The sequence below is a fragment of the Pipra filicauda genome, unplaced genomic scaffold (assembly GCF_003945595.2).
Source record: "Pipra filicauda isolate LSUMZ 115617 unplaced genomic scaffold, ASM394559v2 scaffold618_size212816_pilon, whole genome shotgun sequence".
NCBI classification, from domain to species: Eukaryota; Metazoa; Chordata; class Aves; order Passeriformes; family Pipridae; genus Pipra; species Pipra filicauda.
Genome location: NW_024104774.1, coordinates 94,650 through 117,461, shown reverse-complemented (window position 1 = coordinate 117,461; position 22,812 = coordinate 94,650). Strand labels below are relative to the sequence as shown.

Genomic DNA, 22,812 nt, shown 5'->3' with positions numbered 1-22,812 from the left:
AACAAATTAAAACAATTACATTAATTTTATCTCCTAAGCTAAGTTATTCCATTTGGGAAATCCTACCTGCTTCTTCACTGAGTCAGCACTACAGATATAAACAGTACTGGACTGAGTCATAGTCAATGCATGTATCCAGAAAAACAGTGCTCTGAGTTGGCACTAGGAGAAAGTCTCCTGGACAAAAAGATGCAGCTCCACAAGAAATTCTGCACTAACACTGGCAGCACATCTTTTTATTACCAATCTATTTTCCAAATTAAATAATCTTCTATCAAAAATTCACTGAATGGCATCAGATCATTGAAGTTGGTAAAGTTCAGCTAAACAATAATTACATTCTTTCACCACCTATTTCTAATTCATTTTTCATCAATACTAGGGAAAACCTACAACATTATTTTCTTTACAGTGAATGAAGAGCTGAACGACAGGAAGGTAAATCTTTTTTTCATTGTGGAAAAAACTAACCAGTTGCAAACTGCACTCAGTTTCCTAAGTACTGTTTCAGAAAACTTAAGTATTCTTGCCAAACCAAGTGTAAGGTGGCATAGAAAAGCAGAATTTCAAGTTACACAAACAAGCAGCAAAGTCACGTATTCATAACCAATTCATTGAGAACTGCTCAGCTGAAGGTGCTATAAATCCACCAGGCTTTCCAGAATGCCTTGGAAACAAATACCTCCCAAAAATGCAGGATGGCTCAGGCATTATGAAGCTGAGCTCGTGCTATGTATTACAGAGTCAGCAGAAAGAGACCTTAAGTTAGTCACCTAAGGGTTAAAGACTAAACCAAACTCTGGCAGAATGTACAGGGATATTTATTCAAATACCTCAATGCTATTGAGATTTGTCCCTCAAAGATCCCAAAGCCCTTTCTGAAATTAAACACAGACATGCTGGAAGCACACATCACTAAAACTGCACACGGATGAGAAGTTTTAACTGCCCCGTTCACCTTCAAGCACTGATCTAGGTTGTTAGCCATCTTCACATGGGGACTCCTCCCAAATTTGGGCTGATCTCAGGAAAACAAAATTAGTCAAGGATGTAAATTTTGCAGTACTTAAAATAAAATATATGAGCATGCTATAGGAATAAAGATTATCACCATCTTTATAGCTCAGCCATCAAATCCCATATGTATTTTTGGACCACGTTTTCATACACAGCAACACACTCAAGTTAGTTTTTCTTGGTTTCCAAACTATGTATTCTGGCTACGTGGGAGAAGTGTAGAAATGCAAAGCTCCCCCCACCCCAAGGCTCCGAACAAATGGGTCTTTAGAAAGCCAGCTTTATTAACCATTGGATTCCTTGTGATTCCCACCTCCTAGAGACAAGGTCCTGCCTTAAGGGAGCCGAAATGCTCCCGAGGGACTGCATAGTCCCGACACCACCTTTGAACCGCTACACTTGCAGCAGTGAGTGATCTCCATTTGCACTTTTCAGTATTCAGGAAGCAACCCCGCAGAGGGGTGGAACCTCTAGTAGTCGCTTTGACTGCTCAAACCTATCCCAAAACTGCTACGGGGCATCTGACTAACTCTAAATAAACATCACTTAGGAGCGTGTGTACCCAGATGTGAAAGCCGGCCTTTGTGAACCTTTTATTCAAACCCCACCAAACTGAGCGAGGCGTTTAAGGAAGTGGAGAGTTGGAGTTATGTTGCCCACACAAACAGGCCCAAAATATGTTACTCAAGTCCTAAGATTTCCTTTCTTTTCGCACACAAGCAAATCACTGCCTACCCTGTACGATCTCAAAGACCAGTATCTCGCCCCCTGCAAGCTACTTTGTATTTTTATGGACTCAAAGCTATTTCTACAACTGTTGTTTACAAGAAATATATAAGCCAGGAAAACTCTACAAAACTCCATTTACACAACCTTGTGATACAGTGCAGGAAATGCTTAAGCTAAATTAATGACCACAAGCAAACAAGAAAGCATTGTTTAGTGGTTAGACAACCGAGGCTGAGTTACCAACTCATTTATCTAGAAGTCTTGACTATGTCTGGAATTAAGCTCCTCTTTTCCACTTACAAGACTCAGGGAAGTCCTGCTTAGAAGAACTGATACAATACCAAAACCCAGTAAGTTCATGCAAAATAAACTGGAAAGAAACTCATAAACTTAAGATATAAAATGTCAAGTGTGGGGAAGCAAAAAATTAAAACAAAGAATGTACAATTTCTGCCAAAATCTAGAAAAACAAACAATAACAAGTAAGGAACTAATGTTTGGCCCATTTCTGCCTCCAGTTCCTGTGTGGAGGCTTTAGCTGAAGAAATATTGTATTTTTGCAAACAAAAACAGGATCAAGTAGCAAGATGTTACTGCAGCTGATTTAATGTAATCCGGTTTTCAGAACTAATTTTTTTTTACCATTTTTGCTCAGTATCACTCAATTTGGATCCTTTCCGTAGAAGTTCATGTCAAAGTTTTTTTTCTTTGGTATTATGTCAACTATGAACTCCTTTTTCAGTATTTACACAGTAATAAAGTTATACACAGAACAAATAAGGAAGTTAGTCCAAACCTGGTCTGTAGCAGAAAGTTAATACCTCATACTGCACATAGATAAATTATCTCAGATGTGAATTAATATTTCCAATGGTCAATTTTTAAGTGTCTGCTGCTCAGGGCAGGGCACATCTCCTAATAAACGAGGAAATGTTAGCAAGCATCATAGCAAGCATTTAGCATATCCCAACATGGCACTTACCAGCATAAACAGTGCTCCTAAAGTCTATATTTACATCTGCTTTTGTATGCATATTTGCCTCAAGTACCGTGGTAAGTGCCTCTTTACTCGGGCAGCATAACACCCTACTCCTCTAAAAATACTCGAAGTCAACCTGCAATACACCACAAAATCACTGAGCAGATTTTAAGTCACAAGGTAACAAATAAAGAATTTCCACTTTTGTATCGCCAAACACAGAATGAAATTACTACCTATTCATAAAAAGCACTATGGGCTAAACGTTGTGTAACATCTCTCAACATGTTGTACTTGCAAAATATCCCAGTTTTTATAAATATTGCCCATGTGTTTCATTGCTTACATAAAGCTTTTGCCAAAACACTCACTTTTTAAGTGACAAGGAAATCTTAGTAATCTGGAAGGAATGTCAGCGAACCAAATAGAAAAATCAAGTCTACTATTTGCACTGTTACCTACCAATTTGTGTTCTTTGGAGTAGTCATAATTAACTGACATAATGAATGCACATATCCAGATCTGTTGAAGCTGAGCTGACATAGTACACTTGTCGATTTTAAGATATATTTTCTAACCAAGGGGCATAATGTCACTCTCAGGACTGAATAGCGAATAAAACCAAAACCACAGCCAGTTTTGGGACAAAAAAATATTAAAAAGTGTTATTCAAGAAGACAAAGATTAGCTTGCTATGGCAGCAGATAAGTTACACTGCAAACTACAGGAAACATGCAACGATGTTGATGAAGTTCTTTTAAAATAGACCAAGAAATAACTACTGTAAACCATCAACTCAAGTATCAAGTGAGCCTTGCAAGAGGAAAAATATTATCCAAAATCCATAACCAGGGAACACTAGAAGAGATTACTCTTGAGAATAATTCTAGCTAGAAATCATAAAGATATGTAATAGGAGAAAAAGGACTCCTTTTTTTTATGGAACCACATTTGCTTCTGTAAAGTACTTAGCTGTGCTTGATTTATATGATGTAAAACACAAGAAAGCATATTCCTATAAGCTATTTTCAATTCAGTTATACAACTAGACTACTTTCAACTTACTTTAAACATATCTAAGTTGATATGTGGGAAAACAAAACCACTGTATGAATACGCGATTTCTAACTCAACAACAGTTTTGTTTCAAGCAGACAAAGGTCTCTGAACTGCAAACCTCCTTAAGGAAATACAGTCCACTCGAGAGCAGGCTAAAGAAGCTCAAAGCCAGCATTCCCAGACATAAATATGAAGGTACTGGGGTCAGGTTTCCATGAAAGAGACAAGTTGCCCATCAATTAAAAAAAAAGTGACTGTATGTGTGTTTGCAATAGCCACCAAAAGGAACTATTTGAGTATTTTACGTTCAGCAGAACTAACAATAAACCAAGCCTCGAGAACTCATTTTTGCTGGAGAGTAAAAAATATAATGGCACTGTTGCCACTTGACAGTCAAGGGGATCTCAGCTCTGTATTTCAGCGAAAAACAATCACCACCACCACCACCACCCCGGGGCACAGATTGGTCAATACTCCTCATGTGCTTGCATTTGGCTACTGTTTCTCCTAAACACCAGTTAGCAGTTCATTTTAAAAAACAAAAATTAAAAAAATGCAGCAAAGTCCTAATCAGATCCAGTTAAGAAAAAAATTGCTTTAGGTTTTCATTCTCCATCAAAATCTGTATTAAGGGAATAATACAGGAAAATTATAAGCAGTTAATAACAGCAACAAAACCACCTCATTAAAAAGTATGCATTTATGTACAAGGTGAACACACTAAGTCAGCCTCTCTTTCTGATGATTATTTCAAGCCACATAATTTTTCAACAGCAAATTGCAATTCATACAGCCAAGTATCCCAATCACAGAAACACCTGAAATTTTTCAAGTCCCCCATTACTTCTTCTAGGCTTTATCAAGCCCTAACAAGAGATGTCTTTCACATGTTGGGTGAGATTTACACTGCTGGGAAGTTCTGCAAGTTAAATTGCAAGTTAAAAAAATATAAAACAAACAAAAAAATTATATATAATAAACCCCAAATAACCTCTAATGCTCCTTCCTCTTATAACTTAAGAAAAAAACCTTCCACTGACCAAACTCTTAAATTGTGTTGTTCTCAATATACTGAGTCCTTGACCTCTATTTCAGCCTTTTTATTCACACACAGGAACTCAGGATGGAAAAAGCCAGGTTAGTATTCCCACAGGTTTGCAAGAACTATGCAAAGCCTGGACTAATGCTGGATAAAGCCACAAAGCCATCCAGGAGAAAAAATAAAAACAAAGTCAAGCTGAAAACTGAAAATTTATGGTTATGTATATTATCAAAAACTGTCAACCCAACAATTATTTTCCTGAGAGAGGAAGGAGAGGATTGATCATGGAGCCCTCAAATCAGAAAATGCCTGCTGCTAAGGAACAGAAAAGTTACAAAGCCTTTGCTCTTTGTGATCCAAGGATACAAAAAGCTCTGCTGAAAAAAAAAAATTGTCCACAAAAGATTCCTAACATTCTTCTTCCATTACAATAATATAGACTTCAAGATGTTCCACAACATGAACTATAGCTTCGTGCAGTGCAACCCAGCCAACAGAAAAAGTGCATTCTCCATGCAGTTAGAACAGATCAGCTTTAAAACTCAGCAGAAAGGGAAACTTGGGGACTTGCTGCTCTGGTTCCTCTGCTGAATGTTTGGAAAGTTCATGTTTCAGGAGTCTTTAAGCAGAGTGAACAGTATCTCACAGCTGCAGAAAACTGCACTTGAAGAGGAGGGTTAATAAAACTAAGTTGCATTTCTGAGAAGGCTCTGGCAGTGTATCATACTGGAAGCTTCCACTTCCAGACATGAGGTATTTCCACGAGAACTGGCTTTTTGAAATTTTAAAGTTGGCCTCATTTCATTGAGAAATACATTGAGAAAGGATGAGAAAGGATAAGAACGGGTCCCCCCAGAGGGAAGTCCAGCTCTGCTGTCACACCACAGAAAATGTGCATTTTCAGTTCAGGAAAATCCTCCCTGAAGTGGAAGTGTCCACTTAGAATAAACTACATTATGCCTCATCCAGAAAAATGGCAAACAGAGCCCTACCCACACATGATAAGTATTAAGGAAAGCCTTCTACTATTGACTTTATTTAACTGGGTCTTCCTAGAGTTGCAATTAATCCCTAAGAATTTTCTAAGTTCCTCAGTTAGCAGAGACTGTGAGTGATTTTTATGCCAAGTCTGTTTTTACAGTTGAAAAAAGTCCACATACTCACAGAAACACAAACCAAAGATTCAAAACATCATCTCCTAATATTGAAATCCAGATACTCTAACAAAAAAAAAATCATAAATACATACTCCCTTTATTCCAAAGATAATACTTATTATCAATACAATTTATTCCTGAGCTCAAGATAGTACAAAAGTATAACTATCAACTGCATACAATTTATTACAATAACACGAGTACAACCCATCAGATGCACCTCCAGTCTTCAAGCTTCACACAGTTCCATTATCTGAGAAAAATCATTTTTTCAACTGACTGTTCTTGAGATAAACCTGACAGTGCTGTGTTTTCTCTTGTGCCAACAATGACTTTATCACTTAATTTATGTTTTTAAGCCTCCTCCTTCATGCGGTTTTTTTACCAGTGCTATTTCAACTATTTGAACTGTCCCCTTAAAACAGAATTTGGCTATTGTTTGCTTTTTGTTTGGCACATTACTAAAAACAATGAGGCATTGCACACAATTAGGACTAATTCAGTCGTATGGAGACTAGCAGATTGTTCTGTAAGGACAAGCATGTGAGCTCATATTTTATTCTTTTTCCATAGACACAAAGCTCCCAAAGTCATCTTGACATAGAGGAAGGGACATTGCAATGGCCAGAATAAAAATCCAGGAAACTCAGTAGACTCTGAAAGTCTCTACATATCTCAACCCTGTATAATAAAAAAAACATACCTAGAATTAACAGAGGTGAAAGTCTGGATGGTGTACTCCATTTCTAGAGTTCATAAGCCATTATTATTAAGACTGCCAAAACCAGCAACATTTCCTGTTTATGTTTTTTTTCTTCTATTTTGATTTTGGTTGAATTTGGGGTTCCTGTTAGCACTCAACTGGCTTTAATCATAAAATACTTTTCAGCTCTGTAAGTTGCTACCCTGAAATCATGAGACTGCTTGGCTACTACGAACCCACAACCTTGGCAAAACCAATTTGCAGGAATTGATACAACTCTTTTCTGTAACTTGAAGAAAAATAATCACCAGATTTAAGGTGTCAGAAGAAAAAATTGGTTTTCGAAAAAAAAAGCAAATTGGCTTCTGTCACCTAAGCTATCACAGTGAAATATTTGCCAGCTCTCACTGTGTCTGCATGAACCCACTTGATCATAAATCAGAGAGTTTTCTCCAGAAAAGAAAACTATTCTTACATTGCTAAAGAAACAGCACCAGGAAGGTAGCTCAAGCATCAGCCCCTAAGGTGTTCAGTGTGGGTGTTCAGTCCATTTTCAATCTCTACTTGGCAGTAATTAATCAACTCCTGCCAGAAAAATCAAAAAACAGTCTGTATTTGAGCAAAGGGAGCAGATCTGTGACCCATCTGCAGCAGCACCTGGCATTTACAGAAGCACCAACAAGAGTCCTTCGAGCATAGTAAAAAAAAATTAAATCAAAAGTTACTTGAATTGCCTGAAAAGGCAATTTTCCTCCTAAGCAGCCTCTTCATCTCTACTTCTCTCCTCAAACATGTTGGAATATTATCCCTTTAAATTCAGTTAGGTTTAACTCATAAATTACTTCAAAAGAGAAATTGATGCTGCATTTCTAAACCTGAACTAAAGACTTACAGCTCAGGAGCAGAATGTTTGAGAAGACGACAACACCTGGGAACCACAGGAGAACACAAAGATTTATTTTTTTTATAAGTAGAAGGGAGTACCATGTTTTCACTTGTGCTGATGTTGAACTCCTTTGCAGGATATAAAATTACTTTTACATTATTAAGAACACATTCTTACTCCTTTGATTATTAAAAAGATGTAAGACAAGTTAAATTACAACAAAATGCTGAATACTAAGCACTTTAAAGTGTTTCAGAATAAGAAGCTCCATCTATAAGTTTACCATTACCTTCACACTACCAGGTAAAACTGATCTACCTTACAAATACGTATAGTCTCCCAATTTATATTTTTAATCATTTGCAGGACATTAAAATGATGAATAAAAGTGCACAGTGCCAATAGCTTACAAAGCAAATACTCAGCTGTACTCAAAACTACACTCCTAAAACCTCTAGTGTTATCTAAAAGACTGCAAAATTTATTTTATGGCTGTGGCTTTTCAGAGTAGAACAAAGCAAATCCTTGCTGACTGGCTCACGAGCACCAGCTCTTCTGGTTTCCATCTTTTAACATGGAGGTCAACATGCACTGAGGCATCTGAGTTTGCTTTATTGCAGCAAACAAAATGCATTAGAGTCCCAACCACCTTGCCAGTAAAGCAGTAGCTCTTCTGAGACATGCACTGCATCTCCCTCCTCCTCACACCACATGGAGAGATGGCAAGCCTGGGTAGGTAGGAAAGCATCTACACCAAAGCCTACACTCAGATGTAAGTGTTCACCAACAATCTATTCCATCTGGAGGGGCAGGTTAGGAGAGGAAGGAAAACATTTGAATGTTCACCCAGCCCCTGTGGGTTCCCAACTCCTGTGCCTGCCCCGAGCCTGCTCTCACAGCCCCAAGTCTGTGGAGCAGCTGCAAAAATGCCGAGTGGGCTCCAGTTGATCCTGATCCATCACACTGCTGGAAGGAGGCAGAACAGAGCTGGTGAGTGGTTTCTCCTCCTCTCCTCCCATAAAACAGCACAAACAAAAGAGAGAGCAGAAGAGTGGCTGCACAGAAGCAGCTCCTCTCAGAGCAGCCCGTCTGGCTGCCGTGCGATGTACGGGGAGATCCTTCCTGTTCACATCCAAAGCTACTGGACTCTTATAACCCTCTTAGTCACGTCTCCCTTTGCCTCTTGGGTCCCGAGATTTCCCGCTTAAAAAATATTTCCTATCCGTCTGAAAAACTTGGCCTTGACACCCTCCCAGCGAGTCCCTGCTCTGGCGAACCTGCACGGGCAGTTGTGTAAATCTTTCCTTTAACTCAGCCACTCTTCTCCCACGCCTGGCTCCGTCCTGGGCACGTTTGTGGTTCCTGCCAGACCAAGCCACTACTCCACCTGGAGGACAAACACCCCTTTGACTCATGTGAAAGGAGGCAGCAGGGAAGAGAGACACCAAAAGCACCCTCAGGCAGCAGGGAGCTGCAGCACGAAGCTGACAGCACTTAATTCTTTAACACCTTATTAAAACTAATCTCCAACTCTCTGCTGGCTATTCCCAAGTGGAAGTGCCAACAGAAGCTCTGCAGTGACACAGGAGAGCCACACATTCTTGCATAGATGCAATTGATGTCCTATACAGAAAAAAAGTATATTCATATTTTAATTTTTTATTACATTCTCAACTCATAACACCACTAACCCTCAGCTCTCTACATAAATACAGAAAATATACTTCCAACAGCAAGTACATCAATTAAAAAAAACTTTTCAATTGATCTTTAGCCAAAGTTTGTGTCTTTCAGGTGGGAAACACCTAAAGCTGCACTTAAAATCCAGCAGAATATTCTTCTACACTCACTTTCCCTAAACATTTACAACAACACAGAATATAAAGTTCTGTAAATGTTTAAATATAAACAAAACTTTACAATGAGCCAACCCTACCTTTTTTTTTCCACAGCTTAAACGATTCCTCATGTTTCAAACACTGGAATGACTTTTTTTATTTCTGCCAAGTCTCTGAACAATCTAAAGATGTCACCGAAGACCACTTAAAGGAAAAAACCTGACTGCTGCTAAGCAACCCAGAAAACATCCTTGCATGTTCAGTTGTTTAGTGCGTTAAAAAATGTCACACATACTGAGGATCCACATTTTCTGCGTTCTAACGGTGGTAACGTCTTCCACACAGAGAAATTCCACAGAACATGTTCCTATTTCAAAAAGGAATTGCTTATAAAGGACTAAAAAGATTTGATCAGATTTATTCACTGTTTCTGCACATGGAATAGATTAGAAACATATTCTCTCTTATCCGTTATTTTACACACACTCCGGAAGTAAATTTACTAAGGAAAAACAGCACTTATGTTTGTTTTACTAAAAAAGTAAAGACATACCAAGATTCTTTTCCACTGTATAAAACAGTATTTTAAAAAAATGTATTCCACATCCAGACTCTTTAAATCAATGCTATTTTAACTGCTCCAATGGCATATAAACAGAGGCCATCTAATGTAATTTATTATTCCACCATTCTACAGCATTCTCACCCATGGATGCACTCACACATTCAGAAGAAGTGAGACCAAGTCTCATATTCCTTGAGGCAGACCAAGATGAAACAAAGTATTTCCACATCACAGCAAGGATGGCATGCAAATGTATCCATTTCAATTACACACGAATACATATGTACGTTTTTATTTAAATCTATGTATTACACACACAGATATGATTTTAAACACAGATTATTTTAACTACTTTCTTTTCAGCAAGTGGTTAACCTTTCACTCACCATGGCTCTGTAGCTCTCTGCACAGGAACTACCTTACAACAGAGCTCCTGGTTTAATTACCCTGCAAACAGTTCACTGAATCCCAGCTTACACACCCTCAAGCAACACAAATATCTCACCATAAAGGTCCCAGGAAATATCTTCAGAAGGCATCAATCTACTAAAGCTTCCTTTAACATATAAAGTGTTTCACTGCATCACTTATAATTGACCTAATATTTGTTTTGGAATTGTGGATTTCATTTTTTACCTCTCTCAAGATGCTTAGTCTTAAATTACCAATCTCGTATATTCAACTGCCATAAATTTATTGCAGGCATAGTCTGAACAGAACAGAGCCAATAAAAATAGACATAATCAAAGCCCTTCATTCATACAAAGTCATTGGCAACAGGGAAAAAGACTTAGAGGTTAGTTTTAAACCATTAATTCAGAAAGAAAACACAGATTCCCAAAACCAAAGTTTCCTTAAAATAGAAAAAAGCATCACCTACATGTGATACTTTTAGCTCTACCTGGTAGAGCTAAAAAATATTTACAAACAAAAAAGGAAGAGGTAAAAATATATTTAAAACTTTGGAATATCTAGTAACCTCACCATGAAACTTTAGACTAGCAATACAATCAAAAATTTGAAAGCTTTAAATGGCAAGATAGAACGAGAGACAACAGGCAGAAAATGATTCACAGGAAGTTCCACCTGAACACGAGAAAGAGCTTCTTTACTGTGCAGTGACTGAGCACTGGAACAGATTGCCCAGAGAGGCTGTGGAGTCTCCCTCACTGGAGATATTCAAGAACTTCTGGACACAATCCAGAAGTGTGCTGTGTGCTCTGGGATGACCCTGCTACAGCAGGGAGGTGGGACCAGATGACCTGCCGTGGTCCCTTCCAACCTGACCCATTCTGTGATTGTGTGAGATAACAATAGGGCAGGTAGATCATAAAACAGACCACTCACTTATGTGCTTATTAAGTGAAGAAAAAAATCCCATATGTATATCATATGTTCCAGTAGCCCAAAACAACACTTCAAAAAACCAGGATAAATTGTTAGTATTACCAACTTCTCCCTCCAATTATCTATTAACATGGCTTCTTTCAGGCCAGATTTACTTGGCTCAATAGCAGTTTTCAGATGTGTTATACCATAAACCATTTAGCCACGCTTCATTATAAAAGTGTTGCAAGTTTTCCTCACAAGGAAATATAGCATAATTCCTTTCCAAGACTGAAGTTTAATCAGACAAAGCCCTGATCTGACCTGCTCCACAAGCAACACAATGGTATTTTGGTTTTGTTCTGCTTGTCATCTCATCAGAAGTACAGTCAATCATTCAAGCTTTGACACATACTTTGCACCAAGTGAGAAAATACACAGCTCAATCTTTTTAAGTACGTATTTCGAATATGCATATATGTCACTTGAATGATCTGGAATGACATTTCATTTTTTCTTTCCTTGGCACTCATTTTGATTTACAATTTTTTGCTTTCAAAACCTCTGTAATATTGTAACAGCTAGAGCTGAAACATTCCGTGGCATTATAATTCCTACAAATAAAAGTTATCTCTGCAAGTCAAAAAGCTTTAGAGAAGGACTGAAAGACCTAAAAAATGCATCATTCTGCAGTTTCTTAAATAAAGTGTTGGGAAGGCCCACAGGAAAACAAACAAATCAGAAAAACCTTTCTGTGGGATGGGGGGGAAAAAGTACCTATAAAAGCTACAGTATAACAAACATTCTTCAGTATTCACACACTGCAAGCCTGACAATAACCACATAAGCACAAAGATTGCTGCTTATTTTTCCTAGAAAACAGTTCTTACAGACCTAATTCATATCACATAGTTTTAGTGGAAAATGGAACCAAGCCTCCCAGGCCTGGCCTGCAGGGAAGTTTAGTAAATGGAAAATGGATGGCTCATTCCTCACTTGCATCTACACATGTTCCCAACAGGCAAAAAGCCAGAAGAGGAATGGGGACTCACTATTTTCTTGAGTTAATATTTGAGGAAAAGCTTCTCCATAGAAGTTTACCAAGTTTTATATATAAGGAATATTTTTATTGCAACCTTTACACACCAGGTAAATCCTGGAATTGCATTGGAACAGGGAATGAGGCTGCCTTATGTCTGGCACCAGCTACAGTGACCAGCTCCCTGCCTTTGGGAAAAGGCTTAGCAGTCAAATCAGATGGAGGGAAAATAAAAAAGCAATTTATTTGAGGTCTCAAAGCAGCTCAACAGAGGATATTCCTTGTAGTCCAGTAACATTACTACCAGGCTACATCTGAGTCCCTCTAGAGAAGGTAACAGCCAAAACATTTAACTGCACACACGGCCATCGCTTATCAGGCACCAATTATGCCTTCAGAAAATCTTCAGCTGATTGTAGATTGTGTGAGTGTCCTGGAAAGCCACCTCCTCAAGTGACCCCAGTGTGCCCCAAAAGCTCAGAGCCTCCAACAGGATGGGTCAAAATCTGATCTTTAAAGTTCTAGGGCATGTTAGCCTGGGCAATTAAAAAAAAAAACCAAAACCAAACAAACAAGCTAAGCAATAAAAAAGGAGCTTTACTGCACAGCATTTATAAACCGTTGATCTCGAGATGCCAAATTCGAGACACAGCTGCTGGCAGCTGGCCATGTGGAAGGCTGTCAGAGTGAGTGGAAATCTCATGCCTTTTACATGCAACATCTATTATTGTCTGTCTTTCTGATTACAAGTGATACATTTATAAAGATATTTTAGAAGCCTTTCACCCCTGAAATGAAAGAAACCTAAGGAACAATCTATCTCCTGTTTGTTAACGCTCACATGTGCAAGAAAGGCACTTCCAGGAAGGGTACTAAGCAACAAGAATTTCTGTGGTTTACACAACAGAATCCAAGCAATAGAGATAACAGGACTGTGCTCCAATCCAAGCTGCATTACCAAGTCCTGTTTTCACAACTTGCTCACATGCCATCAGCAAGAAGGCAAAGCTCAGCAGGATGCAGAGTAATCCATAGCTTGGAGTCCATGAACTACACTCCTTGAAGCAGCGAGGCCACCCCAGCCCACAGCCAGCTCCCACTGCTTGGCCACTGAACATCCAGTTACTTTATCCCATTCCCATAAGTGAACCCTGGCGCCTCAGTAAGATCTCAACCAGCAAGTTAATATTAACCCTTGCTAAGAATCCTTTGATTCCTTTGGTCTCCAAAAGACATGAGCGACCTCACTTCAGCACTGAACACTGCAGAATCGACAAGTCTCCAAATTTTATGGATTGTCTCCTTTCAGAAAAAAAAGAGGAAAAGTCATAAAATGAAACTTTGCTTCTTGTTTTGTCATTAAGCATCACTGAGAAGAGTCTGGCTCCATCTGCTTATATCCTCTGACACACACAATTGATGGTCTGCTCCAAGGCAGAGCTCCGTGCAATCTTGCCTGTCTCACACAAAAAGGCAACACCTCCTCCTCAGCATCCCAGCCTGTGCATCCCAAGGAGCTTATATCCAATCGCTGAATCCCACCACACATCCTCACCTTCAGGGAGCTCACAGCCCTGCACTTCCACCTGCCTGCTACCCATGCTGCCTGCATTGCCCTCAGGGATTTCAGGGATGCACCGACTCAGGTGGGTTTCCCAGTAAAGGTACGGGAGCTTCCCGTGTAACTGTCCTTCAGGCACATGCCTGTCCTGTGCCTTGGTCTCGATTACAGGAAAGCTGCACAGCAGGATATTAACTAGGACAGGGCAGTTGCCACATGCCCATCAACCTCTCTTCACAAAATCTAGTTTGCCACAGAAAAACTAAGCAAAGTTATGCTACCAGGCAATATTATTATCTGATTTATTCAGACACCTAGTGTTCTCTTATGTATTTGCTTTCAACCCCCATCCATCACACCCATCTTTTCCTGCAGAGACAAGAGTTTTTCCACCCATATCCAAAAACTACATTTTCACACAAGAAGTTGTTGAATACTCAGATTACTTAGACTGTATAGATAGAGAGATAACACTATCACTCCTGAGCATTCCCTCACAACATCAATAAGCCTTTAACACGGAAAAAGTTATTTGAAAATTATGTATTCCCATTCCAGTAAAGAGGATATCACTGTAGACATCTTTACATCAATCAGCTATAAAAGTCACCAAAACGTGAAGAGCTACATTGCCCCATGCAATACAGTCACACAGAAAGAAAGCCCCATGAAACAAAAACAGGTACTGAACAAAAGTTGCAGTTGTGTTCAAAGAATGAATTGCTAAAGTCAAAATTATTTTAGAAACTACCTCTGATTAATAGGCAGCATCTTAAAGAAGAAATCCTTAAATCAAGAGCTCATCCCTTCAGATAGCTTATTAGTTGTATGCATTTTTTGTAGCTGAACTCCAACTCGTGCCTAGTCATATTAGATTTTAAGCTCAAAGTTCATGAAAGTCACCACAGTAAGGGATACTACTGTAAAGATGTTAAATTGAAAAAAGCCATTGGTTCTTCAACACAGAAGTTTGAAATTAAAGAAAACCAGCATGTTTCATTGTTTGACAAGGCATAGAAGCAAGAGTCTGAAATAAGTACTCAAAATAGGACATATTTTCCAACGGAGGTAAAGATTACAATATAACCAACAGGAATGTGCAAGCCAGCAATACTTAACTTAGCAGTCCATGCCAAACCATGATAGTCCGTTGTACTACTTAAAAAACACTGAAACTTGAGAAAGTGGTATTATTACAATTGTTAACAATGGAATGCAAGAACATTTTTAAGCTACAAGTCACACAAATTCATTTAATGTATTTATTTTTTGTAGAAATAGACTATTCAGCACTTTAGGGATTTGAAAGCTTGACAAAGAACTTGGAATTTTTTTTCCTGCTAGATGTAAGTTAAAGACCAAATGTAAATGCTATTAGGAAGGTTCCAATTTCCCCACAACTACGTCCTTGTATAGGTTATGCTGATACATTGCAGGGAACAAAAAATAATAAAACCACCAAGAGAAATCTCACAACTTAGTAGAAAAAACCCACATTTTCTTCCATTAGGAAAAGAAACTGTGGTTAGGACCTACTAAAATAAAGAGTCTGAGAAGGTATTTCAGTACAAATCTGGTCAAAGACAAGACATAGTTCATAACCCTTGAAGATCCAACAGGGACATGGGAGCTGTAAACAGGACTGTAAATCAACAGCACTCTGAGTATTTTTAACTTCAGCGGCAAGCAAGGTACACGAATTATTTGAAGGACAACAGTACATTTAGTTTTATTACATAAATTTCTGTCACCATCACACACACACAAATAAGCCAGAGGAATAGCAGCAACTCCTGCTTAGCCATTTAAAAATCCAATATAAATTTAACACTGAGCTTGCCCTCCCTACACAGAAACCATCACAGTCAGGACCATTACAACGGCCTATTAGGCAGCTAACTTGCTCAAAAGTCATATATCCAGGGTTTAGCCTCTAATAAAACTATTGTTTTTTAACACTCAGCAGAGGCCTGGGTTTCCTAGAATATCTGTCTTCTTTAGTACATTTGAATAAAAGTGTTTTTCTTCCCCCTTCCACTTCCCTCAAACTTTGCCTGTCACACGTGGATTTATCATTCTCTGTAGATGGAACAAACTAGTGGAGAAAACTGAAAAGTACTGAAGTACACTTTCCAACAGAGTTATGCATTAAGTAGGGAAAATACACTTGTTTAAATACAAGTTTCACCTGATGGCTCAGCAAACAAAAGCTGGTTATCACTCGGGCATCAGAAGCCGGCATTGCACAAGTACAGTCTTAAGATGGGACAATGGCCTCAGGGGTGACCTTTAGGCAAATAAATTAACAATTGATTTCCAGTAGATTTACAGTAAGCTGCACCTAGATTAAACTGTGCAAAAAAAATGATCTAAGTATTTATGTCACTTCCCCCTAAGAAAAAAAGGGCTTGTTTTGGTGGAAAATTACTAGTTGAGGTTTTTTTCCCCTAACTCCCCACAACAGGCAAAGAGCACAAAAACTGAGGGACCAGGACGGGGAAGTGCTCACCCAGCGCTGCAATGGCAGAGAGTTATACAAAGACAGCCCAAAGAGCTGCTTGTACTGACTGCTCTCACTGAATTTGAGTCACACTGCTTTCATCCTTACTGCCTGAAAAATAATAAGTGATCCGTTATTATTTATAGAAGTCAAGTCTACATTGTGCAAATTAAGATTGACACGATTCCTATTATTCTGGCCTACTCCATAACTAATGACAGTCAGTACTAAATCCACTGCTGTTTTCCAAGGTGCCCACTTGGTAGCAACACAACCTGCTCTGTGAAATGAGCAAACAGGGTGCTTGCGGTGCTGAGTGCTCTCCAGTTTCCTGGGCAGATAGGTCTGTGCTTTTCTTCAGATGTTTATCAACAGTCAGTCAGGTAAATTCTGAATTACCTCACAAGGGGAAAAGAATCAACCCCAAACAACAAAGACACAGAACAAAAAACCACAACCCATAAAGTTTAGATCCCTAATATTACCCCAACGAATCCTCAAAATGAAAGATGATGCATTAAAAAAAAATCCAAAACAGAACAAAGAAAAACAGAATTTTAACAGGCACAATTTGGTTTTTTTTAATGAAAGAGCCATATATAATATGGTACACACTCCACTGCTAGATTTAGACTCTTATTAAAAAACAGCATGGATCTGTTTTTTTACCAAACTGCTATCGTGTGATAGTGAATTACAAAGTCACAAAATATTTAAGCATGTGCTGTACACACATCACATAAAAAAAAACCCCTCCAATGTCTGTTCAAGAACATGACATAGAAAAAGAATTATTTGAAATGCAAAACTGGCATAACACTTTATAACCAAGGATAAGACACACCATGGAAGCGAAAAAGGTGTTGCCTTTTTTTGTTTGTTTGTTTTTTTTTTTTCAGTGTTCATGGTCAACTTGTCTAAGCCTACTGATTGCTGCAACATTTGCTGTTAGATTATACTTTTTGGGCAACTTTCCTAAGTTTAGTGTTTTGCATTTTTATAATAATACTCAACTGCTATGGTAACAGGCATTTAAACGTGCACTAAGTAATTCATCCCACAATATTAAGTCACCTGAGCATTTACCAGAATTTGTGCAGAGCAGCTATAATTAATTGCACTGCTATGAAATACTATCTTCTCTCACTGCTGGGAAGACCACCTGATCTGTTTTACTCAATTTTGCTTAAAAAAAAAAAAGTTCCTCTAAAAAGATCTGTTCACCAATAAACTCTGATAAAGACATGCAGCATAAGATAGCTTACACCCCACTATAAAGACTGAGATTTGCTTATGGAACACTATTCCAGACATCTCTGTGCAAGTAATAAAACAGTCATACACAGTAGTTGGACACAAGAAAAAAAAAAATCGTTCTTATTTTCAAGGTTTTTACCACAGCTTTTGCCTTTCCTGATATTCCAAACAGAACACCAAATATACTAAAACAATTATTTCAAACTGGAAAAAAAAAAGTAGCAGAAGCACCCTCGAATCAAGATTTTCTGACACATCCATTCAGATTTGATTTCTTCTTTAGATACAACTGTAGCAAACTTGTTGCATCACCTCTCCTTTGAAAGAGAGCTACCCAGGGTCTCCCTACAGCACTTACTCCAGATACTCTGTATCCCACAGGAAGGTGTCCCAGCCCCCCCATGAGCCATGGAGTCCGCTATGCCCAGGTGAGTCTCCCTAAAATCAGCTTTCTCCATCAGGAAAACATCCACAAACTATCAAGGGCAGGAAAGATGAAAACAAGCACAGCAGAAACACATACAAAATTCAGCAATGCAACCACAAAGTAACAGAAGCACCAAGCCCAACACTGAGCTGCTTAATATCCTTCCTCCCCAATAGTTTTTTGCATTTCATGATTAGCACAGTAAACAACAGATGTTGATGAGCAAAAAAAAAACAAGGCACCCCGAGCAAGAATGAGAACATTTCCTGATAGGTTTCTTCAACAGATGCTGTTTCAAATTTGGCTTTAAAGACAACTGAACTAAAGACAATGTGTTCTCACCCCTCCATAATATAAGAGAGCTGTGGTGATCACTAGAAGAAATCATAGTTTTTTTTAATCACTTAAAAAGTAACTTTCACAGATGCAAACAGGCTTTCTAGTAGCTGGTAAAGCATCTAATATGAACCCAAGAAGCTGTATTTACACCAGCCTGAATTTAAAAAAAGTAAAAGGCAAAAAATTTGGCTAACTTTCGGAAATAAGAAATCTCGTCATCACCGCTTGGACTACAGACATGTTTCTCTTCCACGATACATTTTTAAGAGCTTCCAGTGAAGGCTCTAGTATTAGAAACCATAGGGAATGCAACCCTACAAATTCCCTAACAAAAATTAGTTTCTGGAGATGGCACACTGCTTCCTTTCCATTGTCCCTTTTCTACAAGGGTGAGTCAAAGTTTCAACTTCCAAAGGATGGACACCAAAAAAAAAAAAAAAAAAAAAAAAAAAGAAAGAAAAGAGAACAGGGGCTGGGAGAAGTTAAAAAATACAATCAAGTTTGGCTTGTCATTGGCACCATAATTGACTCTGAATTTCTGGGTACCACTCACAGATCAGGCTTCATGACGTTCTTTCCCTGGCAGCACTACTTTGAGCTTGAAGTATTCTACAAGAAAAGGATAACTAAAACCTATCTGGGAAGAAGTCAAGAGATGAGATAAATACTTGTAAAGTACGGAGAGGAAACTGCAAGAAAGTGATAATGTTTAACAAACAGTTCAGTTTTCTGACAGAAAGAACTACTATGTTTGCCTCATGTTTCCTAATAAGCAGTTTTTCATTGCCAATAAGCCAGACAATTCAGGTTTGCACACAAAAATAAACTTTCCTTCACAACAAGGATAACTGTCTGATGCAAAAACTCCTCCAACCATCACCTGAAGCACGTATGTTCTAGACTGGACATACAGCAACCTCTCTCCAAAAAGCAGACAGCAATCTGTTTGCATTTACTTGCTGTGCTCTATCAATCATAGACTTTTTACTACACTCTTATAAAGGTAAGATAAAATTTTTAAAAGGAGCAAAGAAAATCTCACATTTTGACACTGGCTACTGCTGGGTGACACAACCTATAGAGTATTTGGATTCTGCTTGGGAGCTTTGTTTACCCCTGCATGCTTACTACCCCAGGCAGTAGAAGGAAGGACTATGTGTGGGATGAGATAATGGAAATTTATTCAGCTACTAGAAAAAAAAGTTAAAGCAACCTTCATCTTCTTACAGAACTCTAACTTTTGACCCTTTTCTACCACTTCTTACACAGAAATACCCATGTGGTTTTGGTTTTAAGACACTTTTGATGAGCACATCTTTATAAATAGTTGATGCTGCTCTGTTTCTCCAAATTCCTTTCTCTTTATTGCATTACATAATGAGATTTTTTTCTACTAGTGCTAAAGTATTAGCTGATTAAAGATTAACTTGCCCCCAGGAGAGAGAATCTCAATTAAAAGAATTCCAATCATTGTAGTCACCAAGTCAAACCGCAGCTCTTCAGTGACCAACCCAACTCACCAGCCCCTGTTTCCCAGCTGGCTCCCACAGCCTCTCACCGCTGGAAGGAGGAAGGCAGGTGCCCTGGCAGGGGATGCTCAGGAAGAAGCACCTAAAGCTTCCAGTAAGTGACTGAAATGCCTTTCATGTGTCACGCCAGTGAAATATTTGTCAAGGGTTTATTTGTTTTGGAAATATACATAAATACGTGAGTTACCATGTTAGTGTAACACTAAATGTTTACAAAACAGTAGTTCCAAAGGAAAGTGCACCTTCTTGAAATCACCATCACCTTTCCTTGTTGATCCAAACATACCCTGAGATTTGACACTGCAAGACCTGAAACTCACCTCCGTTCTCACGGGCTCCTGAGGTCAGACAGCAGGGAACACTCCGGGGGAATTACCCCATTTCGCAGCATCCGCAACTGATTCAAAGCTATTTATCTGCTCTTTAGCAACAAAACCAGCAACTGCCCACTCTTGTTTTGTCAAAAGTTGCCTACGTAACTTCCACTGAGAGTCAGATAATTCAAAACATATTGGGACAAAATATGCAGCCTCAAGGAAAGAAAAAAATACTTCTAAAAACAAAAAGCCACAAAGCGGAGCCAAGGGCCGAGCCGGTCCTGCGGCAGCGGCGGCCACTGTCAAGCTCTGCGGAGCCGTCCCCGCTCCTCCGGCCAGGACACCCGGCTCCAACAGGTCTTTTCCCGCTACGCAGCTGTTCCTCGAAAGCCGAGAGCCCGAACCGCCCTGCCCGAGTGGGATGTTACGTTTTTACAGAAGGAATTCGGAGAGACCGGGACCCTCCGACCCGCAGCCCCGGCGGGGCCGGGCAGCAGCACCACCCGCGCCGCCGGCCAGGCCCGGCCCCGAGCAGCGTCCGGACACCCGGGGGGACGGAGCCGCTCCGCTCCGGGGATGGGGGGCCGAGGAGCCGCCTCCTCCTGGCCACGACAGCGCCCGGAGCCGGGACCGGCCCGCGGGGCTCCCGCCGAGCCAGGGCCGCGTCCCGCGCCCGGAGGGGTGACAGGAGGCGGACCCGCCCCGGCGGGGATGGGGGAGGCAGGACACGGCACGGAGGGTGCGGGGCCCCCTCGTGTCCCTCCCGGACTCCCCCGGGGCACCGCCGCCACTGCTCCCCGCCTCACCTTGGAGCATGGCCTCCAGTTTCTTCCTGTCCACCCGGAATCGCTCCTCGCCCCACTCGGGGCTGTGCAGGGCCCGCGGCGGGCCGGCCGAGTCCTCCTCGGAGCCGGGCGCGGGCGAGTCGGCGCTGCGCTCGCTGTTGGAGCCCGGGTCGGAGAGCGGCTGCTGCAGGTACCCGCTCAGCGGGTCGCGCTGCGCGGCCATGGCGCTGCCGGGCGGCCGCCGCCGCTCCGAGCCCCACTCGGCCGCGTCCCCGCGGGTCGCTATCTGCCCCCACAGCCGCGCCGCCGGCTCATCCCAGCCGCCGCCGCCCGCCCGAGCCCCGGCGCCGCCCGCCCCTGCCCCCGGCTCCCCGCCGAGTGTGCGCGGCCCCGGGCCGGCGGCGTCCGCGGCTCGGCGGCGCCCCCAGCCCGCCCGCAGCCCGCACAGCATCCCCACCTCCATTGGGCCGCCGCCCGCCGGGGAGGGGCCGGGGATATCCCCGGGAGGAGGGGGCAGCGCCGCGGCCCCGGAGGAGGGCGGGGAGGGACAGGGGAAGGGAGGGGCAGGGAGGGGACGGGAGATGTCACCGCCCCCAGCGGCACCGCCCCCGCCCCGGGGTGGCCGGGCCGGGGTCGTGGCTACTGGCGGTCCCCCGCACCCAGCCCCGCTCCCAGCCCTCGCCCGAGTGAGGGTCAGCAGCGATCGTGCGGAGGACGGGCGGGTGGCGGTGCCGAGTAACACCGAACCCAAAGCCGACCCACGGTGTGGGCAGCGAGGACGAGCGAGCCCGAGCTTTGCCGCAGGTCCCGGGGACGCTGTAGCTGCTGCTGCTCGCACATCCCCTCCCGACGGGGAGGGACCTGGCTCTCGGGTCGCTGCTCGAAGCCTCATGACGGTCAAGCGCTTTGTGCTGCACCGCAAAAGGCTGGGTTAGGCATCCCTCACCTTCCAGCGGACTAACTACATTAGTCCGCACCCAGAAGCCCAGGGCTGGATTTTACACCGGCGCAGTTCATAGCAATTTGCAAACAGATTAAGCCCAGAAACGCGCACTAGTGTAGAGGAAACATCAGCACCAGCTGCCGCACCGGCCTGCGTGCTGTTCCACTGTTCCGGCACCCGGACACTGCCCGGGAGAGCGATCGCTGGCCGAGGGTGACTGCCCGAAGCAGGGAGACGAGGGTGAAGAGTTCACACCTCTTTGGGTCTGTCTGGTGCCAGCCAGCTTGTTTCTCCTGAATCTGAGAAATCCTTTCTGACAAAAGAAGTTACCCTGCCAGTCACACGCTCCCACAAAAGCTTTCTGTTTTGATGGCTGTTTTCCAGTGGAAAAGCAGTCTGCTAGAAGATGATCTTGGAACCCCAACAAGGTATCCCACCCTGAAAGCATCGCACCTCACTTGCAGTACTGCAGATGCCTGTTGTCTGTCTTCTCCAGAACTTGGGCATCCATGCAGTTATGATGGCCAAAACACGTTGCTATACACACCCTGGAAAGCAAGACAGAAATTACAGCTGGTGTGATGGTGAACTCACCTCACATTTATCACCACCTTGAAGGACGATGTTAAAATCCATCAGGGGATATGCTGATACTCCAGGTAGATGGGAGCTGTGTCATGTCCCATTTCAACATGCAGTCATTTTGACACAGGTTCAGAGTTTGGCTTACGGAGTCTTCACGTATTTCTCACTTAGTTCCATGACAGTATGAATTCCACAATGCCCACGGTTCCATTTCTACCGAACATTGTGT

At 41.5% G+C, this 22,812-nt stretch overlaps 1 protein-coding gene across 1 annotated transcript in view; it reads right to left on the bottom strand.

Moving 5' to 3' along the window:
• The window catches only part of BICC1 (BicC family RNA binding protein 1), a 102,536-nt gene extending 81,208 nt beyond the window's left edge, over positions 1–21,328 (bottom strand). The window contains exon 1 of the mRNA XM_027745978.1: positions 21,077–21,328. Coding sequence (XP_027601779.1) covers positions 21,077–21,278 — 202 coding nt within the window. The 5' untranslated portion in view covers positions 21,279–21,328. The remainder of the gene's footprint in view (positions 1–21,076) is intronic.
• Between the last annotated feature and the right edge of the window lie 1,484 nt (positions 21,329–22,812).